This window comes from Lonchura striata, chromosome 8 (genome assembly GCF_050655825.1).
Source record: "Lonchura striata isolate lonStrDom1 chromosome 8, ASM5065582v1, whole genome shotgun sequence".
Classification (NCBI taxonomy): Eukaryota; Metazoa; Chordata; class Aves; order Passeriformes; family Estrildidae; genus Lonchura; species Lonchura striata.
In genome coordinates this window covers 2,921,972-2,942,451 of record NC_140710.1, presented here as the reverse complement: position 1 = coordinate 2,942,451, position 20,480 = coordinate 2,921,972, and the positions used below count along the sequence as shown (strand labels likewise).

The following is a 20,480-nucleotide window of genomic DNA, read 5'->3' as shown; positions in this document are numbered from 1 at the left end:
CCTTCCATGGGCAGGGACACCTTCCACTAGACCAGGTTGCTCAGAGCCCCTTCCAGGCTGGTTTTGAACACTTCCAGTGTGTTCCAGCCCTGAGGAACAGCAGTCTCAGGGTTAGAACCACATGGAGTACCTTGAGGAAATGGGGAGGGAATGGAAGTGGGGAACGCAGTAGATGTCCACAGTTTATCTGCTCAAGGAACAGCAAGATGAAAAAAATCCACAAACCTTTAATTGTGAATGTAGGAGAGGGACAGTGATGTAACTGTTCCCAGGGAACACTATTCTTATTTTGTAGAGGGAGGTGAGCCAAGATACTTAAGCTCTAGAGAACCTTTAACACAGGAAGCTATTTATCATAACAAGCTTGGTTGATACTGCTCCCATACTGAACCAATTAGATTAGCCTATTTCGTCATACTTCATAACTTGGGATGATAGGTTTCCAAGCATGGTACAGTGCAGTAATTGAATTTTGATCAAACACACATGGCCCATAACCCAGTATGTGAAACTTTCAGAACAGTTCACAGCTTTTAAATATCCAGTCAACATGTTGCCAAAAGTACAGGATGTACTTGATGCAAGTGGGAGAGGAGGGGGGGAGCACGAGTCCACGCCGTAACTTGGTACAGCTGTAAAACAAACATTTTTTTGTTCCGATTCTGTTCCTACTTTAGCAAAGGAGCTGGGAGGAAGACAGTGAATGTCAAGTAAGTCGTTTTTTCTCCCCAGCCCCCACGCCCCTCAGGCACACATTCCCCTTTTAACATTCTTAGATTACCACAACCTTTTAAATTCACTCTACTGTACTTACATACTGTGTTAGACACACCAGCAATTATGGTTGTTAGCATGACACATCCATTGCCTACACTTAGTTAACAAAATAACTTAAAAGTCGCATGCATCAGCCTCTTAATAGGGCTATAATCAATGGGACCCTGGAATTAAAACCCTAAAAATTACCCCCCAACCTCTGCATTCCCCAGGTCTCTGCCTTTGCCAGCACAACCCACGTGGTGGGCAGTCTTGTCCAGCTCAAGGTGAACACCCAGTTTTTCAGTTCTCAGCGTTCTCTTACATCTTCCTGACATATTTTCCCCATGGTAAATTCAAGGAACTTTGAAGAAAGCCCTGTAAAGGAAGCAGAATACATTAATAAACACAGTCCTATGGCTTTACTGGCTCGGATACAAAGCACCCACTGCAGAGCAGGTTTGTGGCATGGGAAATGCTGCACCAGAGTTTCTTAGGAGCAAGTGGTGGCTGTCCATATCAAAGCTGCTCCCTGGCCTAAAAGGGAGTCTGGAATTCTCCAGTAGTGAAGCAGGGCATCACCAACCTCTGTTTGTGGTATCAACAACTTCTTCCTCAGTTTTAGAATCAGAGAATCACAGACTGCTTTCAGTTGGAAGCATCTTAAAGCTCATCCAGGGCTACCTCTGCCATGGCAGGGACACCTTCCACTGTCCCAGGGTTCTCCAGCCTGGTCTTGGACACTTCCAAGTGCTATTAAATGCTATTATTTACTTCCAGGGATCCAGGGACAGCCAGAGCTTCTCTGGGCACGCTGTGCCAGGGCCTCCCCACCCTCCCAGGGAACAATTTCTTGTGTATCTTTAACCTAAATTTCCCCTCTTTCACTTTGACCCCACTGCTCCTTGTCCTATCTCAAGTTTTGAATGCTTTGACCCAAAAGCAGCCCCAGATACCTCAATGCCCCGAGGGGGGAACCACCAGGGCACCCAATATTCATCGAGGTGGCGGCAAATGACATAAAAGTTGGGAATTCCTGCTCCATGCCCCCAGAGAGGGCAGGTTCTGGAGGTTCACCCCAGCACCACCTGCCTCGGAGGCGTCTCACACACCTGCTGTGAGCCCAGCTGTGCACGAGCAGCAGCCACAGGTTCCAAGGGGAGAAACGGTGTTTCTCCCAGGGAACAAAATGCACAGCTCATTTCGTCCTGCTGTTGGTTGGGGACAGGTATTTCCTGACTGCAGCCACCCCCTGGCAGCACAGGGCACAGAGGACGAGCTGGATCTCATCTTCCTCCCCGCCCCGCTGCCCACTAAGTTATGATACTGCAGAGAAAAAATGGGAAAAAAAAAAAAAAATAAAAGAAATTTGGTGCTCGACTTAATCAGACTTGGACCAAATCTCAGCTCAAACCAAGGTTAAATAGGCCTGTTCTAAGGTAGGATTTATATTGCAATTACAGTAATGGAAACTGAGCTTTATAATTCTTATACTGCCTAAAATTCTGCTGTGTCATATGCATCTGCAGAGCCCGAGGAATGTGCTGCTCGGGGAGCACTGCAGTCCTGAAAGCAGCCATTCAAATGGATCATGGAGAGTTATTGGAGCACGTGGATGGCCGAGATTTTTATGAAGCACAAAGAGTTACAATTCAGAAATCCTGGGAAAAGCGAGGAGCTGGTATCTGAGACAAGAAGTATATATAATTTTTTAAAATATATATATATACTTTATTTTGTTAGGAATGTTAGGAGCTAGATCTCCATCAGCCACGGTGCAAACAGCATTGAGGGTGTCCTTTTTATCCTTGGATTTCTTTCCCTTTGCTGCAGTCTTAGATGCACAGTGCAAAATGCGCCTTGGCCAGGCAGAATCCTCGCAGCCACTTCCCAGTTCGCGCTGCTGTGCAAGGAAAAATCCCAGTGTGCTGAGCCCGGGCTGCGATAAAGAACAGCTCGGGAAGATTTGGGGATCTGATAGGGGGTTTGGCTCCACCTTCAGGAAGCAGAAGGCAGACAGACAACGCGGGGTTGAGGTTCAGACGCTTCGCACGGAATCTGGAGTTTGCCATCATTCCTGCCCACCCCAAAAGGGTCCCTGCTCAGATTTGTCACAGCGTCCCTGATCTGGTGCTGTGACATTTCCACACGGGCGATGCAGCTCTGAAAAGTCCACCTTGCTCCTGGAAGAACTTGAAGGATTGGGGCAGGATGTCCAAAGGGAGCTGATACATGGACACAGAGCACCAAAAAGCATCTTTAAGAGGACAAAAAGTTGGATTTCGTGGGATGCCACAGGAACGTATCAAACTCCATTAGCCGTTCACACTGTCAGTGCTGACGGTCCCCAGCAAAATGTGATTTTCTCTTATAATTCCCAGGGATTAGGAAGGTTCTCTGGGTATCACAGATGGAATGAGAGGAAGAAAGTGGGAAGAGTCTTGATCATATTTCAGTCTAGCAAAACACTTAAGCATATGCCTAAAGTTAAGCTATTTTTTCTCCTCAGATTCAGGCAGAAGATGCAAACGGAACAATCTCTTATATTTCACTTTTTGGCAGACTCTGATGCTGAACCCAGAATGAGGTAGCTGGTTAAACAGAATGATTTAAATGAATTTAAATGGTGCATTTTTTTTAAAGAAGCTACACAGTGACCACTTATAATAATGAAAATGGCAGGGTGGTTAGGAGTGACACTGAGTTTGAAAGTCTGTGTGAGGTGTTACTGAAATAATCAGCAATCACACAATTAGCAACAGTCCTGTGAGGCAATGGAAATGCACAGTCTTGCCTCTGGAATTTCCCCAGCTGGGTGCTTGAGCACCCAACTTTATTGTATTTAACATCACTTCCAGGAGGAAGCAGGTTTGAAAAGTGCAGAGCAAGCAGCAGTGCAGAGATGGCCTAAACACCTAATGAATCTAAAAATAAAAAAAAACCTCAAAAACACTGAGAGGTGATGGGAGCAGACTGAATAGACAGAGCTGTGCAAGCAAATATAACTGAATATACTCCTGAGGAACAAAGGAAACAATCCTTGATGGGGTGACAACAGATGTTCTCCAAAAAAAGAATTCTGAGGGAGCATTTCAAACACAAAGACCTTCCTGTGGAGCTGAGAAGTTTTACTGGCAGACGTACAGGAATACATCTTTGGAAACAGAGTAAAAGCTAACATTTAAGGTGTTATCAGGTCCTGAAAGCAGCAGTGATATCTTCATGTAATAAGTGGTGGGTGGTGGTGGAGAGGGAAATGGTGAGGATAACAAAATGCTGCCACAGGAAGTTGTCGTGGCAGAGTTGTGGTTTAAATCCCAGGGGGAATAATCAGTTTATTCTTAAAAAAAACATGAAAAGCAGCTTTAGACACAAGTTAGAGATGCACAGGCTAACCCAGCTGAAGGAATGGAACCCAGAGTCACGTTTTAGTGCAGTCAGCACATTGAAGTGCCACCACTTTGGCACTGTGGGAGCACATGTGGAGTGCCCAAAGCTGGATGTTTCTCCCAACTACGGCTCCTTCAGGTCATGGTTAAGCACACTGCAGAAAATCTCAAATTGGTCGTTAAAATAAAGGAGAAAATAGGATAGCTTGTAATTTTTGAAATGACTGAATTGCAGTGGTAGTTTGAGAAGATCTGGGTTTAATGCCTGGCCTGGATCTGCAGCATTTTCAGTGAACAGTTTTATAATTTTTAAAGGCTGGGCACCTCAAACTCTTGTTTTAAACTCTGGCCTTTACTTTTTATGTTCTTTATTTTTATAGATACAGAATAATACTTCTCTGCCTAGTTGGAGTGTTGAAAGGATTCCTGACTATCTGCAAGGCCAGCAGATATCATTTTATCTGGGAACGAGGCAGGAGGACGACATACTAATTGTCTAATTGTTTTCATTGCTTTGCAACTGTTTTGGGGAAAACAACCCCGAGAGAAGATTATTGCAGTGCAATCAGAACTTCAGAAAGACTAGGATGGACAACTTGATTGACAAGAGAAGGCTAAAGCAGGCAGCAACACAAAAAATCATCATTGGACAGACATTTTGATAAATATTACTGCAGCCAATTTATTATTAACACAGTGGGACAGCTTTACATCTTGCATCACACTTTTTCACAGCCCTTATGGTAAACATGCCATATCTGACAATTACAAGATGAAAACAAAGACCTCACTAAGTGTCTCCTGGCCCTGCATCTTTATCTGCTTGCTCAGTTAACCCTCTCCCCACTTCAGCTGTGCAGCTAAACGAGCAGATAGAAACATATTATACATATATTAACATTTATTGTGTGTTCATATAGAGAACACAACCCCAGCAGCAGCCCATGAAATCCCCAAAGGTTAAGCAATCCGTGGCACTCATTCCTAAAACATGGGAGAGGATTGGGGCTGAGGTGGGAAGCTGTCAGGACGAGACAGAGGATCAAAGTGAATCCCTTCTGAAGGGGAGAGAGGTCACCCATGGCTGTGTCCTGGCTGCAGGGACAGCCCCAGTGTGAGCAGCCCTGGATCACAATCTGGGATCCAGCAGGAAGGGATCCCACAGCTGGAAAGGATCCCACAGCAGGGAGGGATCCTACAGCAGGGAGGGAAAAATCCCACAGCCAGGAGGGATCCCACAGCAGGAAAGGATCCCACAGCAGCTCTGATTTCCTGGCTGACAAATCTCTTCCTACACAACCACTGCAGCTCGGACCAGCAGCTCTTTCTCTCTGCTGGCTGCTTGGCTTCTGGGATTAGTAGTCTCATGGACTTTGGAACTAAAATCCTATTTTCACCTCATTCACACAAAATAGTTGCTCCTGGAATTTTTTTACAGATAATGAAGCACAACTTGGATTTCTGAAATCACCAAGTCGAGCTCTCTGCTACTTGAACACCTGGAGACACATTTTAGAATGGAATCTTGTGTGCTAAGTCGCCCAAGGCTATTTTTTTATTATAACACCCATGACATCTTCCTATTTTCACAGCTTCAGGGTTGGAAAAACAAAAAGCAGACAAGTCACAGGATGATCTTGGGCAGGAGATGTTACTTGATTCAAACATCTACTTTCCATCCGCTTCCTGTCTGTTTTTCAAAGTATTTCAGGGAACAAAACTGATGAGCACAAAGAGCATTCAGTGAGAGAGGGAGCAAAGGGAGACAGAACAAATATCAGGCAAGGGAATGGAGCTGACAGAGTGTTCCTGTCTCTTTGAACCCACAAGGAAAATGCATGGCAGGAAGGATTCCAAAACCACATCTTTCTTGCGTGAAGGGAAGAATTAACGTTAAGCACAAAGTATTCCTTGTGGTTTATTCTCATTACGTGACATGTCAGGTTATGCTGATTTGGGTTAAAAACAGGATTTCTTTACAAAGCTCTCTGTGCACTGGGCTTAATGTGGGTTAAAAAGAGCCTAAACCCCACAAATTGTGCTTTCATAAATCCACTTAGGAATTTCATTCTTGGGAATTCCCTTAAAAATACGGTTTGTATTAATGACAGGTGGAAAGTTTCACCTGAAAAAACAAAAAAAAATAGGCCAAATTTTTGTAAAAAATAAATTACACTGAAGTTTCTACTGTGTGAGTTTCTCCCTCAGTTAGTGCCAGTTTTCATTAGAAGGTGAAGACAACGCTTAAAATCGGTCAAATAGCATGAAGATTTTGTTGACATGTTTTCTGTCTGTGTGTACATACTTTTCCTGAAAGGAACATCCTGTGAAATCCTGGTTGTCCAGAAGATTTTGGTCAAACAGCTTTGAAAGATACTGAATTTATTGCACTGAAACACAACTGACCCAAAATAAGAGCCTAATAAGGGCTTTAGTAGTACAAAGAATTCAGTCTTTTGACACTCTCTAGCTGTAAAACACACACACCATTTTCAGGAGGAAAAAGGTATTTATTTCACTATGGGTGGTTGCAAGATAGGAAACAAAAAAAAAATCAAAATAAGCAGAACAATTATTTGTTTTTTTAACCTCAGGGCACCCCAACAGCCACCCTCTTTTTGTGATATGTCATCTACAGTTCTATTTTTTACACATCCATATTTCTACTGTTGATCAGCACTTGACCAAATTTTGCACTTGGCCAAAACTTAAATAAATAATTGTTTCAATTAACAGAATTTTACAGGCTACACCAGCCTAAGATTTAGGGCTCCTGTTTTAACAGGACGGAAAAAAAAGCAGTTTAAAGTTAATTTCCAAACTGCCACATGGACAGACCCCCAAGTGTAATCCTGGCCCATCCATGCTAAAACTCTTAGTGATTTCAGTGGAATAAATATCTGCATATTTATTATGAGCAACTCTCTCTGCAGCTCTACGTAACACTCTAAATGATACAGACAAATCAGTGCAAATTGCAACAGTCTGCACGTTTCACAGATGATGTAACTCAGCAACAAACCCTCTGCTCCCAGAAACAGAGCAGTCCCAAAGTTCCACCTTTGAGGTAAGCTTGTGAGGAACGTTCACATTTGATCATCTTTGTTCACCGTGCATTCAATGTTCCGTTCCGACAAGGGGTGATCAGTAAATCCTCAGCAATTCCAGCAGAGCACTGGATCCAGCTGTAAAAACAAGCTGCACCTATGGGTCTGTGCCACTCCCTGGCAGAGTTTAGGGATGTTAGGGATAGCTCTGCATTTTCCTGAAGGTTGCATTGGTGATGCTGAGGCGGGTCAGCCTGGCCCCGTAGTAATCAATGATGTAACTGGAGCCGTCGGAAGGGCCAACGATCTGCAGCAGAAGAAAAGAACCAAGACTTTTCAATATGAAGTGAAATATATACTTTGTGCTAATGTCTCAATTACTGCTAATTTTCCCATCATAAAATTAGTCATGCTTAATTAGTCAAACAGAAACTAGATTTATTTTGAAGTTATGCTGCAGTTTAACTGTTTTAGCGAGAGCTGTCTCAGAAGGAACATTTCCCCTGGGCTTCTAATCAACCAAATTACACAGCCAGGCACTGGGACTCGGCTAATCCGATGAGGATTTGAGGCACAAAACCAGCCTAACAAATGAGTGGGCTCCAAACCACTTTTCCTGAACAAAGGAAGGTCGGCAGCAGAGAATTAGGCTGATGACAAGTGTCTTTGAAATACTGAACAGGTAAGGAATGAAGAGGAGGAGGAAAGATCATGGAGTTTTTGTTCTGGAAGTGCTAAATTGATGTGGAGTCACCAGGGAGATCAACAAGGAGAGATGAAAGATACTCTCAACTGGATCTGTTAAGTGCTCTGAGGCAGGATCACTGCGAGAGCAGAGAAAGGAGTTTGAGAATGCACACAAAACACAGATCCAAAGTGCACACTTTTAAAATATTTTCCTACAAACCCACAGAAACAACTCCCATACCCACAATGGATTTTGAGTTCATCACAGCCGATTTGCAATTCATGCTAAATGGCTGCGCCGCTGAATAAAACAATTTGGCAATTTCATGATGTCACAAGATGTCACCCCAGCTGGGGATTTAACCCTCATGAATCCCTCAGTCACAGCTCTCTGCTGATGAGGGACTTGAATTTGCAGAAGAGGTGGAAAATGGAAGTGGCAATGTCTTCTTTCATCAGCATAAAGCACAGGCAAACACAGAACTTGAGGGTTCGGGGAACAGCCAGGACATCCCATGCTGAGTCCAACATTGCCTCACATAAAAAGGTTCTGACTACTTGAATTTATGGTGCAATGGCTTCCAAGCTATTCATTGTCACTATTTATAGATGGCTAATCTAAGTTTTAATTCCAACAGCAAATATATTGATATTTTGTGTCTATATTCTACAACATCAATCTACAAACAGAGCCAAAATAAATGCCTTGATTTTTCAATATCCAGTGGTTCTTAAGGCCAAAATGCTAACAAAGTGTTAGTAATCAAATCAAAGCTTTAAAGAACACAGATTTGTATCTTGTTTTGAAAGCTCTGACTTACCTGCATTGAAATAAGTATGAAATCAATTAGGCTCCCAATTCCACAAAACCCTACAGTGCAGAACTTTAATAAACCTAAAAAAGAAAAGTAAAATTTAATGTAGCTTTAAGTAATCCCTGGGATTTCACCACTGGTGGCAATCACATCCAAACTCTCCCCTCACCCACAAAATGTGTTTATATATATATAAGCAGACCTGAAGTTAAACTTCTTTAGTTATTAGGGAAAAAACCAAGCCACATATTCATATTTCTATATCCTGAACACACTTTAAAGATTTTAAATACTAACAATTTTTTTTATCATCTAAATATTCTTAAACAAGGAAAGGCAAAAGCTGATTATCAGGTTGCTGAGATATTCCTTTCACTGAGGCACAGACAGAAAAATCCCAACTTAAGCTGCAAAATTTACTTCTGAATAGAAAGAGACTTTCTACCACCTCATGAGTTGCAGCACATACTGATTTGATTTTCAAAACATGCAATTTTGGAAAACAATCCTTTGTGCAATTTTTATATTTTTGCTGCAATATGAATTTCTTTTGAATATATATTAAAAATATATAAACGCTTCTTTTTAACTGGTATTCAAAAATGTTTGGTTTTATACAAATAAATGGAAGATTATTAGAAAATATGTGGGAATAGCAACTGACAGATGAATGTTTTATTGGAAGTTGCCCTGCAAGGCAGACTTCATTTGGAAAATGCCTTCAGAAAAAAGGGGCTGCCTTAATTTAATTTTTTTTTAATATCAATAGTTCCTTGTACAATGAATGTAGAGAGAGCTATATATTTATGAGCATTATTTCAGGGGAAGATCTTGGTGAATCTCCTTTCTGCAAAGCAGGAATGTGTCCCTCAAAGCACCTCCTCTCCCCCAGGGCAGAGGAGGGGAGGAACTGCAGGAAGAGCATCCCACTGCTCTTCCTGGAATTTGGATTTGTCTCGCATGGAAGAAAAGTCCATGTGCATCCTCCCCTGTGAGGCCCTGGCACAGGTGCCCAGAGAAGCTGTGGCTGAACGCCTGGAAGTGTCCAGGTTGGATGGAGCTCTGCACAACCTGATCCAGTGAAGGTGTCCCTGCCCCTGGAACATGCCAGCTGGGATTTTTAGGAACCCAGCAAATTCCTTACCACTGCTGCAGCTCCACCTTACTTAAGGAATGGATAGAGAACTGTTTCTGAACCTGGCATTTATTTCTAGAGTGCAGGGTAAAGTTGGCTTTTTTCCATCCTCCTCACTTCCCTCCCTACAAGCAGATCACACTGAGAAAATAAATTGCTCTAAAGCACAGAGGGGAAAAAAATAGTGTTGTTCTACAGTAATAACTCCTGGTTTGGTTCACAGTGTGTGGGAGAGGAAGAGGTTGCCTTCCTGATTCTTTATACTCAATAGCTTGTTTGTATTTGTGTGCTCTTTAAACAAAAGAGAAGGGGAAAAAAATAAACCAAAGAGCATTCACAGTCTTCGTTACACTTGCAAAAAAGATTTCGATGCTATTAACCTTTCTTAACCATTTTTTGCCAAGGCACAGATGACCTAAGAAATCCCTAATCAGCCACAGTAAAGGAATCCAATGGGTTGATATTTATTCTTTTCTACTCTTACCTATTTGCTTTTCAAAAGATTGAAAATCTGGCTTTGGAAGAGTTTAATTTTATATATTAACTCTGGCTACTGGGTACAGTATAATCCAGTAGGGTTAAAGCATTAGCCATAAAGATCTACAAAAGAATTAAGGATTTATGAATCTACATTACAATAATCACTGCAAATTATTATTCTAAATCCAGTGGTACAAATAAATAATGCACTTTACTGACTGCTTTCAAAAATGTATCTTTTTGTGACACAGATGGACAAAGTAAGTGCTAATTATAGAATCTCAGGGATAAAAGACATGGATGTTAATCAAGATTACAGAGAAGGACAGATAATGTCATAAAAAAGAGTTGGCATTTAATGGGCAGAAACTCAAAATTTCTGGCTGAAGTGACAGCAACACATACAGCTTTTTCCATATCACTGCTCCATCCTGTCTATACTTAAATTCACTCCCTTTGTCCAGCTCAGAAACAAGGCCAGTGAAGGCTGTCCTGTCATAATAAGTATTAAGTATTAAGTATTTCCATTACTTAAAAGCCAGTGGCACCATCATCCTGGGAATGAGGTCCTAAAAACAAGAGAGAGGTTTTATTAGAAGTCCCAGCTTCTCCAGAATTGTTATTTATACCATGAGTTATCTTGAAGGTGTGCATTTGCCAGAATAAATTCCATCTCTCAAAACACCAGGTTTACTGTAAAATCTGTCCACTTTTTTCCCTGGTGAAGTCAAGTTTCATTTAAGGCTGGCACGTGAGGCAAAGCCACTTCTGCTCCAGTGCATCACAAAAATGCTGTGATAAAGCATCAATGCAAAGCAAAACTTTGAGTAGCAATAACCACATTTGCTTATTAGGATTTTATCTGCTGGACACTGCATCTCCATTTGTCACCACTCCAACAGAAGAGCAGGCTGAGGATAATGCAGCACTTTGTCTCACTTGACCATGAAGTAAGGATTCTAGTTTTAAACATTAGAACTGTGACTGTCAGCCTTCATTACTCAAAATATGAGTATACACATACAAGTCAGTCATAAGAATAAGATTTACCTAAAAAAAAAAATTAAGGAATAAACTTACCTAATGCAGGATATCCTAAATAAAATCTATCTGCTCCCAACCATCCAAGAAATAAGGACAGAGCCACTGCCACTTTGTAGGAGTATCCATTTCTGCCAAAAGAAACAAGTAATGTAGATAATGACTGCAAAATATGTCCACTCATACTTTTGACTGTTAAAGTAGTGACTCATTTTCCTGCTGTTCTGCTTTCAAAAAAACAACAGACTTGTTATTTATCTTCAATTAACAGCCACGGAATTGATAATGTTAAGCTTTCAAACTGGGAAGGCATCCTCCATAAAGGAACCTCAGCTGCTGCAACTCAACTGTACTCTTGCAGAATACAGATTATTCTGAAACTAAATGATGATTTCTTGTCAAGACATAATTCAGTTGCTGATCCATCCCCAGCTTCATAGAGCAGTTCCTAACAGTTCAGCCCTACTGAGACAAGCCCAGGAAGGCAGGAGGTGTGTGAATACTGTCTGCAGGCATTAGTCTCACACGCAGCCAAATGGAGAGGAACAGGACAGGCAGGTGAGATGTCAGCAGAGACAGTAATTGCCACGAGATCTGAAGGAGAAATGAACCATGGCCACCGGCTGAAGAAGCTGCAGGAAGGATTCAACAAAAAGAGTAAGTCTTGGATTCACTCATTACACCGTAAATGGCACAAAGTCCCAATGAAAAGAAGAAAAGAACTGTTGACAGCACAAAGATGCGCGGGGGTAGAGAGGCACTCTCAAGTTAAGCTTCCCATGGTTAGTCCTACAAAATAAACAGATAAAACAGACTTTTTCAGACTTATCCTAATTGGAACCATTCCTGCCAACAGCTGGAGCGATGCAGCCACCAAACCACCTGTTAGTGCAGTCCCTGCTGGAGAGCCTTGCACTAATAAGGGAGCTAAAAACATATCGCTCCCAATGCTGGAACTGCTGCCTCGGCCAACAGCGAGCTCCTGAACAGCTAACCCAAATGTAATTAGAGCTGAAAAATATTCAGTAATTCACTGTTTTGATATGTGCACCACTACATGCCAGCAATTATTTAACAGGCCCAAATTAAACTCTTGGTTGACAGTTGAATAAAACAGTCTCAAAAAGACAGTAGCTGACAAAAGTCCAAGCACTTTTATTAAGCTTTTCAATGCCAAGTAGAGAGCCACCTTTTTTGCTTATTATCTAAATTTGCTGACTTTAAAACCTAATGGCAACATTAAGTGATTAAACCATGACTTTTACCTCACTATTTGTTACTTGGTGTTTATTAGCAACACAGAACACACAGGGCATTCCTGGAACCTAATGTAACAGAAATTATCATCTTTAGAATTGCCTTGTTTCCACTGTAAAGAACACTAATGGGTTTATTTAAAACTTGAAGTAAACTGTTGGAAATTGTTTATCAACTAAAAAGTGTCAACAGCCCTCCAAGGACACTAAAGCATAAAAAGAGCTGTTACATAAAAGATGGGAACACGGTTTAATTTTGCTCCTGATCACAGCTAGTAATAAACTGAGCCCTTGCCTATGCACTGAGATGCTTCTGAAAGCACAACAGTTTCTGCAACCTCATCAACATCAAACTGATGGGCAGAAGAAATCCAGTATGAAGGGGAAGCATGAGAACACTGTAACAAACAAAGCTGCATCCACTCTGCTGTTACATTTGCTTTACTCCTTCAGACAAAAATATGCACAAAGAGTAAACCAGTGAGTAGGAAAACAACACATCCTGGGCATCTGAAGGAATTTCTACAATTGGGTAAAAAGATGCAATTTCTTGTGAGTTCCTCTTTTGATTTTCTCTTGCTCCTCAGCCTCATCCAACCTTTATATTTTCTGCATGCATTTCTTCCAACTGCTACATTAAAAACTTTCCCTCCCAGCTCTTCCACAGCAGTTGACAAGAGCAGGTGCTGCTGCAGGTTGCTCTTTCAGGGTCTCTTGGCTCTGCTCAAAGACCTGTCTACACTGAACCCCATGAATTTCTCCTCAGAGAATCACTCCATGGGCTCCTTCCCTGGAATGGCAACACTTGAAAAAAAGCCATTTCAACTCTGCAGCATCAGGCCCTGCACATATTAACTAAAATAAATGATAATGACAATCTGGGGGATTCTAGAATTTGGCCAAAAAATAAGATCTACCTCCAAACATCAGATTAAAGCCAAACCTAAGCAACCTTGACTCCCAATACTTCTTTGTTGGAACAACCTCATAAGCTTTTCCTTGAATAACTACTAGGGTACCTGAATTTAAACACATTCACTCACACAAACATGGGACATCTCCTGGTCTTGCTCTAAAATAACTGGACCCCAGAACTTAGTCAAAACTAAATTACAGTTTTGACTAAGGACAACTTGCTGATTTGTCCTTCACAAAAGCTGGGGATGGAGATTCACCTGCTGTCCCCATGCTGGGACAATCCTGCCATGGAAAGATGCCTTCTCAAACTCATTTTCTGGCTAAATGATGTGCAGTTATTTCTAGAGTTACAGTTGCTACCCAAACTCAGTAGGATGCTGAAAAATCTCCAAAAACCAGTAGAAAAGGCAGGGCTATTGTTGTAATAGTAAATTGGAGATTCTTGCTTAAAATAATATTTCTAACACTTAGGTAATATTCAAAGTGCCTCATAAAAGGTCTGTCAATGACTGGACTACTTTTTAAATAAGTGTACAGATGAAGGATGGTGATATTAATCTTGCTGCCATTTTTTACTGGTTTTAGGACATTATGAAGGACATCCTTGTGTAACTCTATCTACATTCACAGTTGTATTCTGCTGGCACTTTCAGTCCAAAAAGGATTCTCTTCTCTTTCTGCCATACCAGCAGTTGTGGGACTGGAAAAGTCACAATGAGTTGTTTTGGCAGTGTAACCATTGATTATTTATTATAAATAATAGTCATGATCAAGTAAAAGATAGTGTAAGAAGGATGATATTTCTCTGCCTACAGACCTGGATTTTAATAAATAAATGTAAAGAAAAGCTACCTTTAAAAAGTGTTTCTAGAAAATATACTAAACCAAAAATATATGTATACAAAAAACCTCCACACACAGGAATTACCATCTAATCGAAAGAGGAAGCAATTTCACTAAACTAGTATAGCTCATCTTCTCCTCAGCCCCCATCACAGATGGGACTGAAGCACAATTGTTTCTGGACAAAAATGTGACTGACGTCTACTTTGCTGGCATTTAAATCTGATTAGATGTAATAATATGTTTTCTTCAGTTTGCTGAGCTTTGACTGCTGAGAAGACTAAATACAGAGAAAATATTTATGAAACTAAGAGGCAGAGCTGTACTTCTGAGTTAGGCAAATTACTGAGCAGCAAGTGGCACATCAGAGTTATCTGCCCACTAGAGTGATAGGGAGTACTCAGTATTTCTGGAGTTTTAATTTCCAAAGATTACAGTAGGACAAAAGAGAAAGGTTCCAGTGTGAATCCCAGAAAAAAGAGGAAACAAATGGTAGTGACAGGTGCTGGCTGATCATTAGCACTGGCCAGTTGGAACATATATTGGTATCCAGAGCTCTCCATCACTCATAACGTGCTTTGGAAAAACAAGGTTCACCATTCATGTACCAGAAACAGGCTCTTCAAAGACACAGTGGATTGGATTAAACAGAAAAGTTGTTTCAAATAGAAAACACTTTCTCTTATAGATTTTGGGGGGAACTCAGCTGCAGCTACAGGCACACTTTAAACTGGCATGAAGCACTGAGCAGCACAGACCTGTCCAGCCCTCCTTTGTCCTCTGTTTTATCCTTGAGTCACCCTCATCCCTGCGCTGGCACGAGCACTCAAAGCCATTGTACTGTGACTCAAACTGGGGAACTGATCCAAGGCAGCTGAAAGCCAGGGCAGCTCCCTGATGTCCTGGGGTCTGTCAGGGAAGGGGATGGAGGGTGTCCCCAACAGCTCCTTCCAGCAACTGTGCTGATTTTAAGCACACGTGAAATGTGGCCTCAGCATTTGGAGCAAAATTTTGCCTAGTTAAAGGACAAAGTAAAGCGAAGGTAAAAGAATAAGGTAAAGAATAAGGTAACTCAACAACAGAGCAAATGTACAGACAGATTTCCCTATAAATGTGCACACTGAGAGTGACCTAGTGGAAGGTGTCCCTGGCCATGGCAAGGGGATGGAATGAGATGGGCTTTAAGGTCCCTCCCAACCTAACCCTTGCCATGACCCTGTAGTGTTTATTGGAGGACTCACTACTGGGCAAAACATGCATGGTTCTGTCCTACCTCTATTTGCCTTCTGCCAACACATGATACAATTTTGGACAAACTTCAGTTTTTCAGAACCAAAGAATACTCACACATTGCGACACTCAATAGGCTTGTAAAATCCAACTTCACGTCCCGTAAAGAATTTCTCTATGCCAAGGTGATCTTTGCAAGTAATATTTGGTGCTGGCAGACATTGAACTGAGGACAAAAAATTATTTGATATTAAGCAATAATTGACACTCAGCAGTTTTCTGACTACGCACAAGTGAAACAAATTAAGTTCTACTGTGCAACAGTCTTGATACAAAGCACAGTTCACACACAATAACTTGTTTAAAGTATTTTTTTAAGCCAGTCCTACCACTAACTTGTAGTTTTACTTTGCTACATTTTAAGCAAAATATACAAACCTAATTGCTGCCCCAATTTTGTTCTGATTTCCACTCTGGCTTCAATATGAGTCAATGAGAAATCTGAAGCTGACATACAGAAAACATTTTCATCATGAGAACAGTCAAATATTGGAACCAGTTGCCCAGAGAAGTCATGCAATCACCATCCCTGGAGGTTTTCAAGGTCTGACTGCACAAAGCCCTGAGCAACCTGGTTGGAATTCAGTGCCAACACTGCTTTGAGCAGGAGGCTGGACTATGCAACTTCTTGAAGGGTCTTTCTACCCAAATTATTCCATTATTCTTGATGCTTAGGGGAATCAAAGTGGAAATCACAGCAGAAAGTCACACCTGTTAAAGTTTGCAATATACTACAAGAATATTAATCACTCTCCAATGCTGTAGTCTGCTGTTTTAAAGGAAAAAATATCTGTCCTTTATCCACTTTCTATCAGCTTTTAGTACTTATGAGTCCTGTTGGTTAATTCCAACAAAGCCAGGTTTAACATTCCTTCCAGATTTTCCAGTAATGCACACAGGCAAGAGATGGATTTTTTTAATGCCTATCTGGATTGCATAGGGCCAAAAAATAAAATAAGATTTGAGTTATGTGTGGACTAAACTGTTATAAAATCTTACATGGATTTTATACCCCATCCCTGGAAGTGTCCAAGGCCAGGTTAAACAGGGCTTGGAGCAGCCTGGGATAGTTGAAGTTGTCCCTGCCCATGGCAGAGGATGAAATGAGATGCTCTTTAAAGTCCCTTCCAACCCAAATCATTCCATGATGCTACTGATCAATGTGCCTGATCTAAAGAAATTACAAAAATATACATTATTTCTTGTAAAGAAAGCAAGGAAGTTTTTTTCTGTTGTTCGAAGAAACCCGTCACAGTTAAAATATACTGATGCAGGAAAAGCCACAGCTTTCTTCTCAGTGTCACTCCAAAGACTCCAAACCCAATGACACCACTTTGCTGCTTTGAGTTAAACCCTTGTTTGTCTGAGTAAGGGATGGCAGACACTGATCAGAAATTGTAGTGCTTCAAGTATGATCCAGACATTCACTTTTTATTACTTAGGTAATATGGAAAAAAAGCAATTCAAATACTGTGAGGGCAATCTAAAAACTGGTGTGTGTATAAAAATGCTACACAAAGAAACAGTGTTAATTAATTCAGCAACTTGTTCTACTCTGAAGCTTATCTCCTGTTCAAAAGTGCAGTGTATTAAATACAATCACATGGTAATTAGTTAAACAACTGATAATCTTGAGTTATGATCAATCTCAAACTGTGCAGTATTTTTTCTGGTCTCTGACTACCCATTTATAGTCAGTGACCCAATGTTAAAATGATGGAAAGAACTGAAAAATCTTTTAAAAGGATCCATTGTGCAAAGTAAATACATCCAGTGTTTGAAATTACTTGGAAAACCTTCACTATCCCAGAAGAAAGTAATTCAGCACTTAGAGGAAGCAAAATATGAACACACATGAATTTTGTGGACTCCCCATCCCTGGAAGTGTCCAAGGCCAGGTTGGACAGGGCTTGGAGCAGCCTGGGATAGTGGGAGGTGTCCCTGATCATGGTAGGGGTGGCACTGGATGAGGTTTAAGGTCCCTTCCAACACAAACTATTCTGTAATTCCATTATTTTAAAATAGGGGTGCACATAAAGTGAACTTGCTGTGCTATCAAACACAGAACACTTTATTTCAATGCCTGGAAACATCAAAGTTAAGCAAAGATAGGAAAATACATAATCAAGTTATGAATTTTTCTGTTGTACTGTGAAGTATGTCAGAACTGAACATCAAATAAATGTGCTTTCAAAATAGAGCCTCATGCACCAAAACCTGGTGATGATAGAAGGCACTGTGTTGCCTTAAGAAAAAAACCCTTAAAAATTAGAAGATTTTGAGGGCTGTTCTGTCACATGTCAATTCTTTTAATAATTATATGCAAAATCAGTATGACAGGAATGGTTTGTTTTAATCACAGTAGTGCAGGACAGAGCCTAAAGGGTGTAACATACATTGAAGAGATTTACCAGAAACCTCACTTACAAAAGTACCAATCAGAGACAGTGTATTTATTCCTTTTTAGTAAAGCAACCCAATCCACACAAGTGTTTTGGGCTTTCAGACTAATGATATTACTAATCCCATCTTTTATAAAACTCATCAAGTAGATACACAAATGGGTAAATTGAACACTTCCTTGAAAAAAAAAAGCAGTTAATCAATATATAAGTTAGAAATCCTTACCATATGCTGTGTGATTTGTGCAATTCATTGGTTCTTGTGTGCTATTGTCTATTTTAGGCTCATCACACATATATGTTCAGGTAATTGAGGAAAACAGTTTTCATATCAAACACTACAACAGGTTTAACAGTAATTTATTCCACCCTCTTTAAACCCTGAGGATTTAAGATGCACCTTGATGTTGGTGCCTACCCATCCCCCAAAAGAGGAGCAGCACATTACCATGCAGCAAATCTGCTAATCCAATTTAATACACCAATATATCGCATAAGCCTCGCGTTTAATTAGTGCTGCAGTCAGCACTACCTAAAGGAACTACAATATTTATCAGTCACAGCCTCTATATTTGGAGGCAAAAAGGTAGCACACGCCTCATCTGGTCTCGTTCCCTTATTTAAATACCACAGTGCCTTGAAATCGAGGCATTTGGTTGAGGAAATTTAATCTACGGGAACACACAAAATTCAACTAACACGTAAAAATGAGCATCTGAAATGCCAGGAATTTGGTGCAGGAACAAACTGAGAGGGAACTGACTTCCAAAGGTCTCAACTCCGACAGCCAAGTAAAGCAGGAGATGAAGCAAGCTTTTCCAAGATTTGCTCTCCTGACACTTTTGATCGTCAAAAATTGTCAGCTGCCATCAGCCAACATGTTCTGGAGAGGGCAAGAGGTGCCTTGGAGAGCCAGGAGCCTCACACCTCCTGCTCCTCGGAGCTGTGCAGGGCACAGAACCATACTGTTTCCTGAAAAAAATGTCAAAGTCTCCACATCTCGCTCCTGCAAATAATAAATAAGGCGGAGTGGTGGCAGAGCACTCATCCCATGGCAATCTCTTTGAAGGACATTCCAAGCATGCGCCGGGGCACACACAGTACCACCAGAAATCACAAAATTAATTAGGCTGGAAAAGCCCTCTGAGAGCATCGAGTCCAACCTGTGCCTGATGCCCACCCTGTGCCCCAGATCAGAGCACTGAGTGCCAAGTCAGTCGTTCTTTGAACACCTCCAGCGATGGGGACTCCGCCACATCCCTGGGCAGCCCCTTCCAATGCTCCATCACCCCTTTTGTGAAGAAACCCCTCCTGACGTCCAACCTGACCAATCCCCCGGCGCAGCTTGAGGCCGTGTCCTCAATTCCCGCACCCTGAGGAGCCCTGTCCCCCTCGGGGCTCCAAACCCGAGGCTGTCCACGACCCCCGCGCCCTGCCCGGCCCCTCACGGTCCCCACTGCCCCTTCCCCTCCCCACAAGCGGTGCCCCCCCTCACACCGGGCCCACCGCCACCTCAGCCGCCCCCGATCCGACCCCGGCCCCGCTCAGGATATTGCCCCAGCCGCAGCTCCTCGCACTTGAGCGGCGGCTCCGAGCCCGCCGCTCCCTCCAGGGCTGCGAAGCAGAGGAGAAGCAGGAGCAGCGCCTCAGCCGCACCGCTCCGGGCGGCCATGACGGGACCGCCGCCGCCGTCAGCTGACCCGGGGAGGAGCGGAGCGGCCCCGCCGCGCGGACAACCGCGGCTGGCTGCGGGAAGAAACGGAGGGGGATCCCGATGTGTTGGTGGCTTGCTGAAGGTACAGGTTAGGTTTTTGCGAGGGGTTAAGGGTTTTTTTGAGTGGTGGTGGGGGGGTGACCTCATTAAACATGGCGGGCGAGGCCGCGCTGAGGGCAGAGCGCGCCCTCACTCAAGATGGCGCTGGCAGCGCCCGGCGTTGGGACGGGCGGGGTGGCGCCCCGAGTAAAGATGGCCGCGCCCGGCGGCGGCAGCGGCCCCGCGCTTGCCCGCACTTAAGATGGCGGGAGCGAGGGCTGGCGGCCCCGGCGCGCTGTGGGCATGGTGGGGACCCGCGAGGAGCCCTGAGGCGGCTCTGGCAGCGGGGCTGGGGCCGCTCCGGGTGCTGGCACCGCGGGCAGGACTCGCCCTGAACCGAGCGGCGGGCCCGGGAGAGGGGGGGACGTGAGGTGAACCCTCCCCGCTCTGACACCCACGCTATAGCATTGGCCTACCCGGCGAAATCGCACCTTTGGGTGTACCCGCTGGTATCTGGAGTTTACTGAGTACTTGAAAAATGTGTTGAAAAAGCCCAGCAGAAGTTAAAGGCGTGACTTGCCAAACTTGGTTAACACAGACTGGTGCATCCCCTGTCATCCAGGCAGGCCTGGTGTGCTGAGAGTGTGTCTGGCACACCCACAGCTGTC

The 20,480-nt window shown here is 42.7% G+C and overlaps 1 protein-coding gene across 1 annotated transcript; it reads right to left on the bottom strand.

Moving 5' to 3' along the window:
- Positions 1–6,634: 6,634 nt before the first annotated feature.
- Positions 6,635–19,756, bottom strand: TM2D1 (TM2 domain containing 1). The gene is made up of 6 exons (XM_021542630.4): positions 19,613–19,756; positions 18,286–18,359; positions 15,715–15,823; positions 11,390–11,481; positions 8,701–8,774; positions 6,635–7,499 (listed from the first exon to the last, which is right to left on the bottom strand). Exons 1-6 carry the CDS (start codon positions 19,729–19,731, stop codon positions 7,389–7,391), a joined length of 579 nt encoding a protein of 192 aa, XP_021398305.1. The 5' UTR covers positions 19,732–19,756; the 3' UTR covers positions 6,635–7,388.
- Positions 19,757–20,480: the final 724 nt, after the last annotated feature.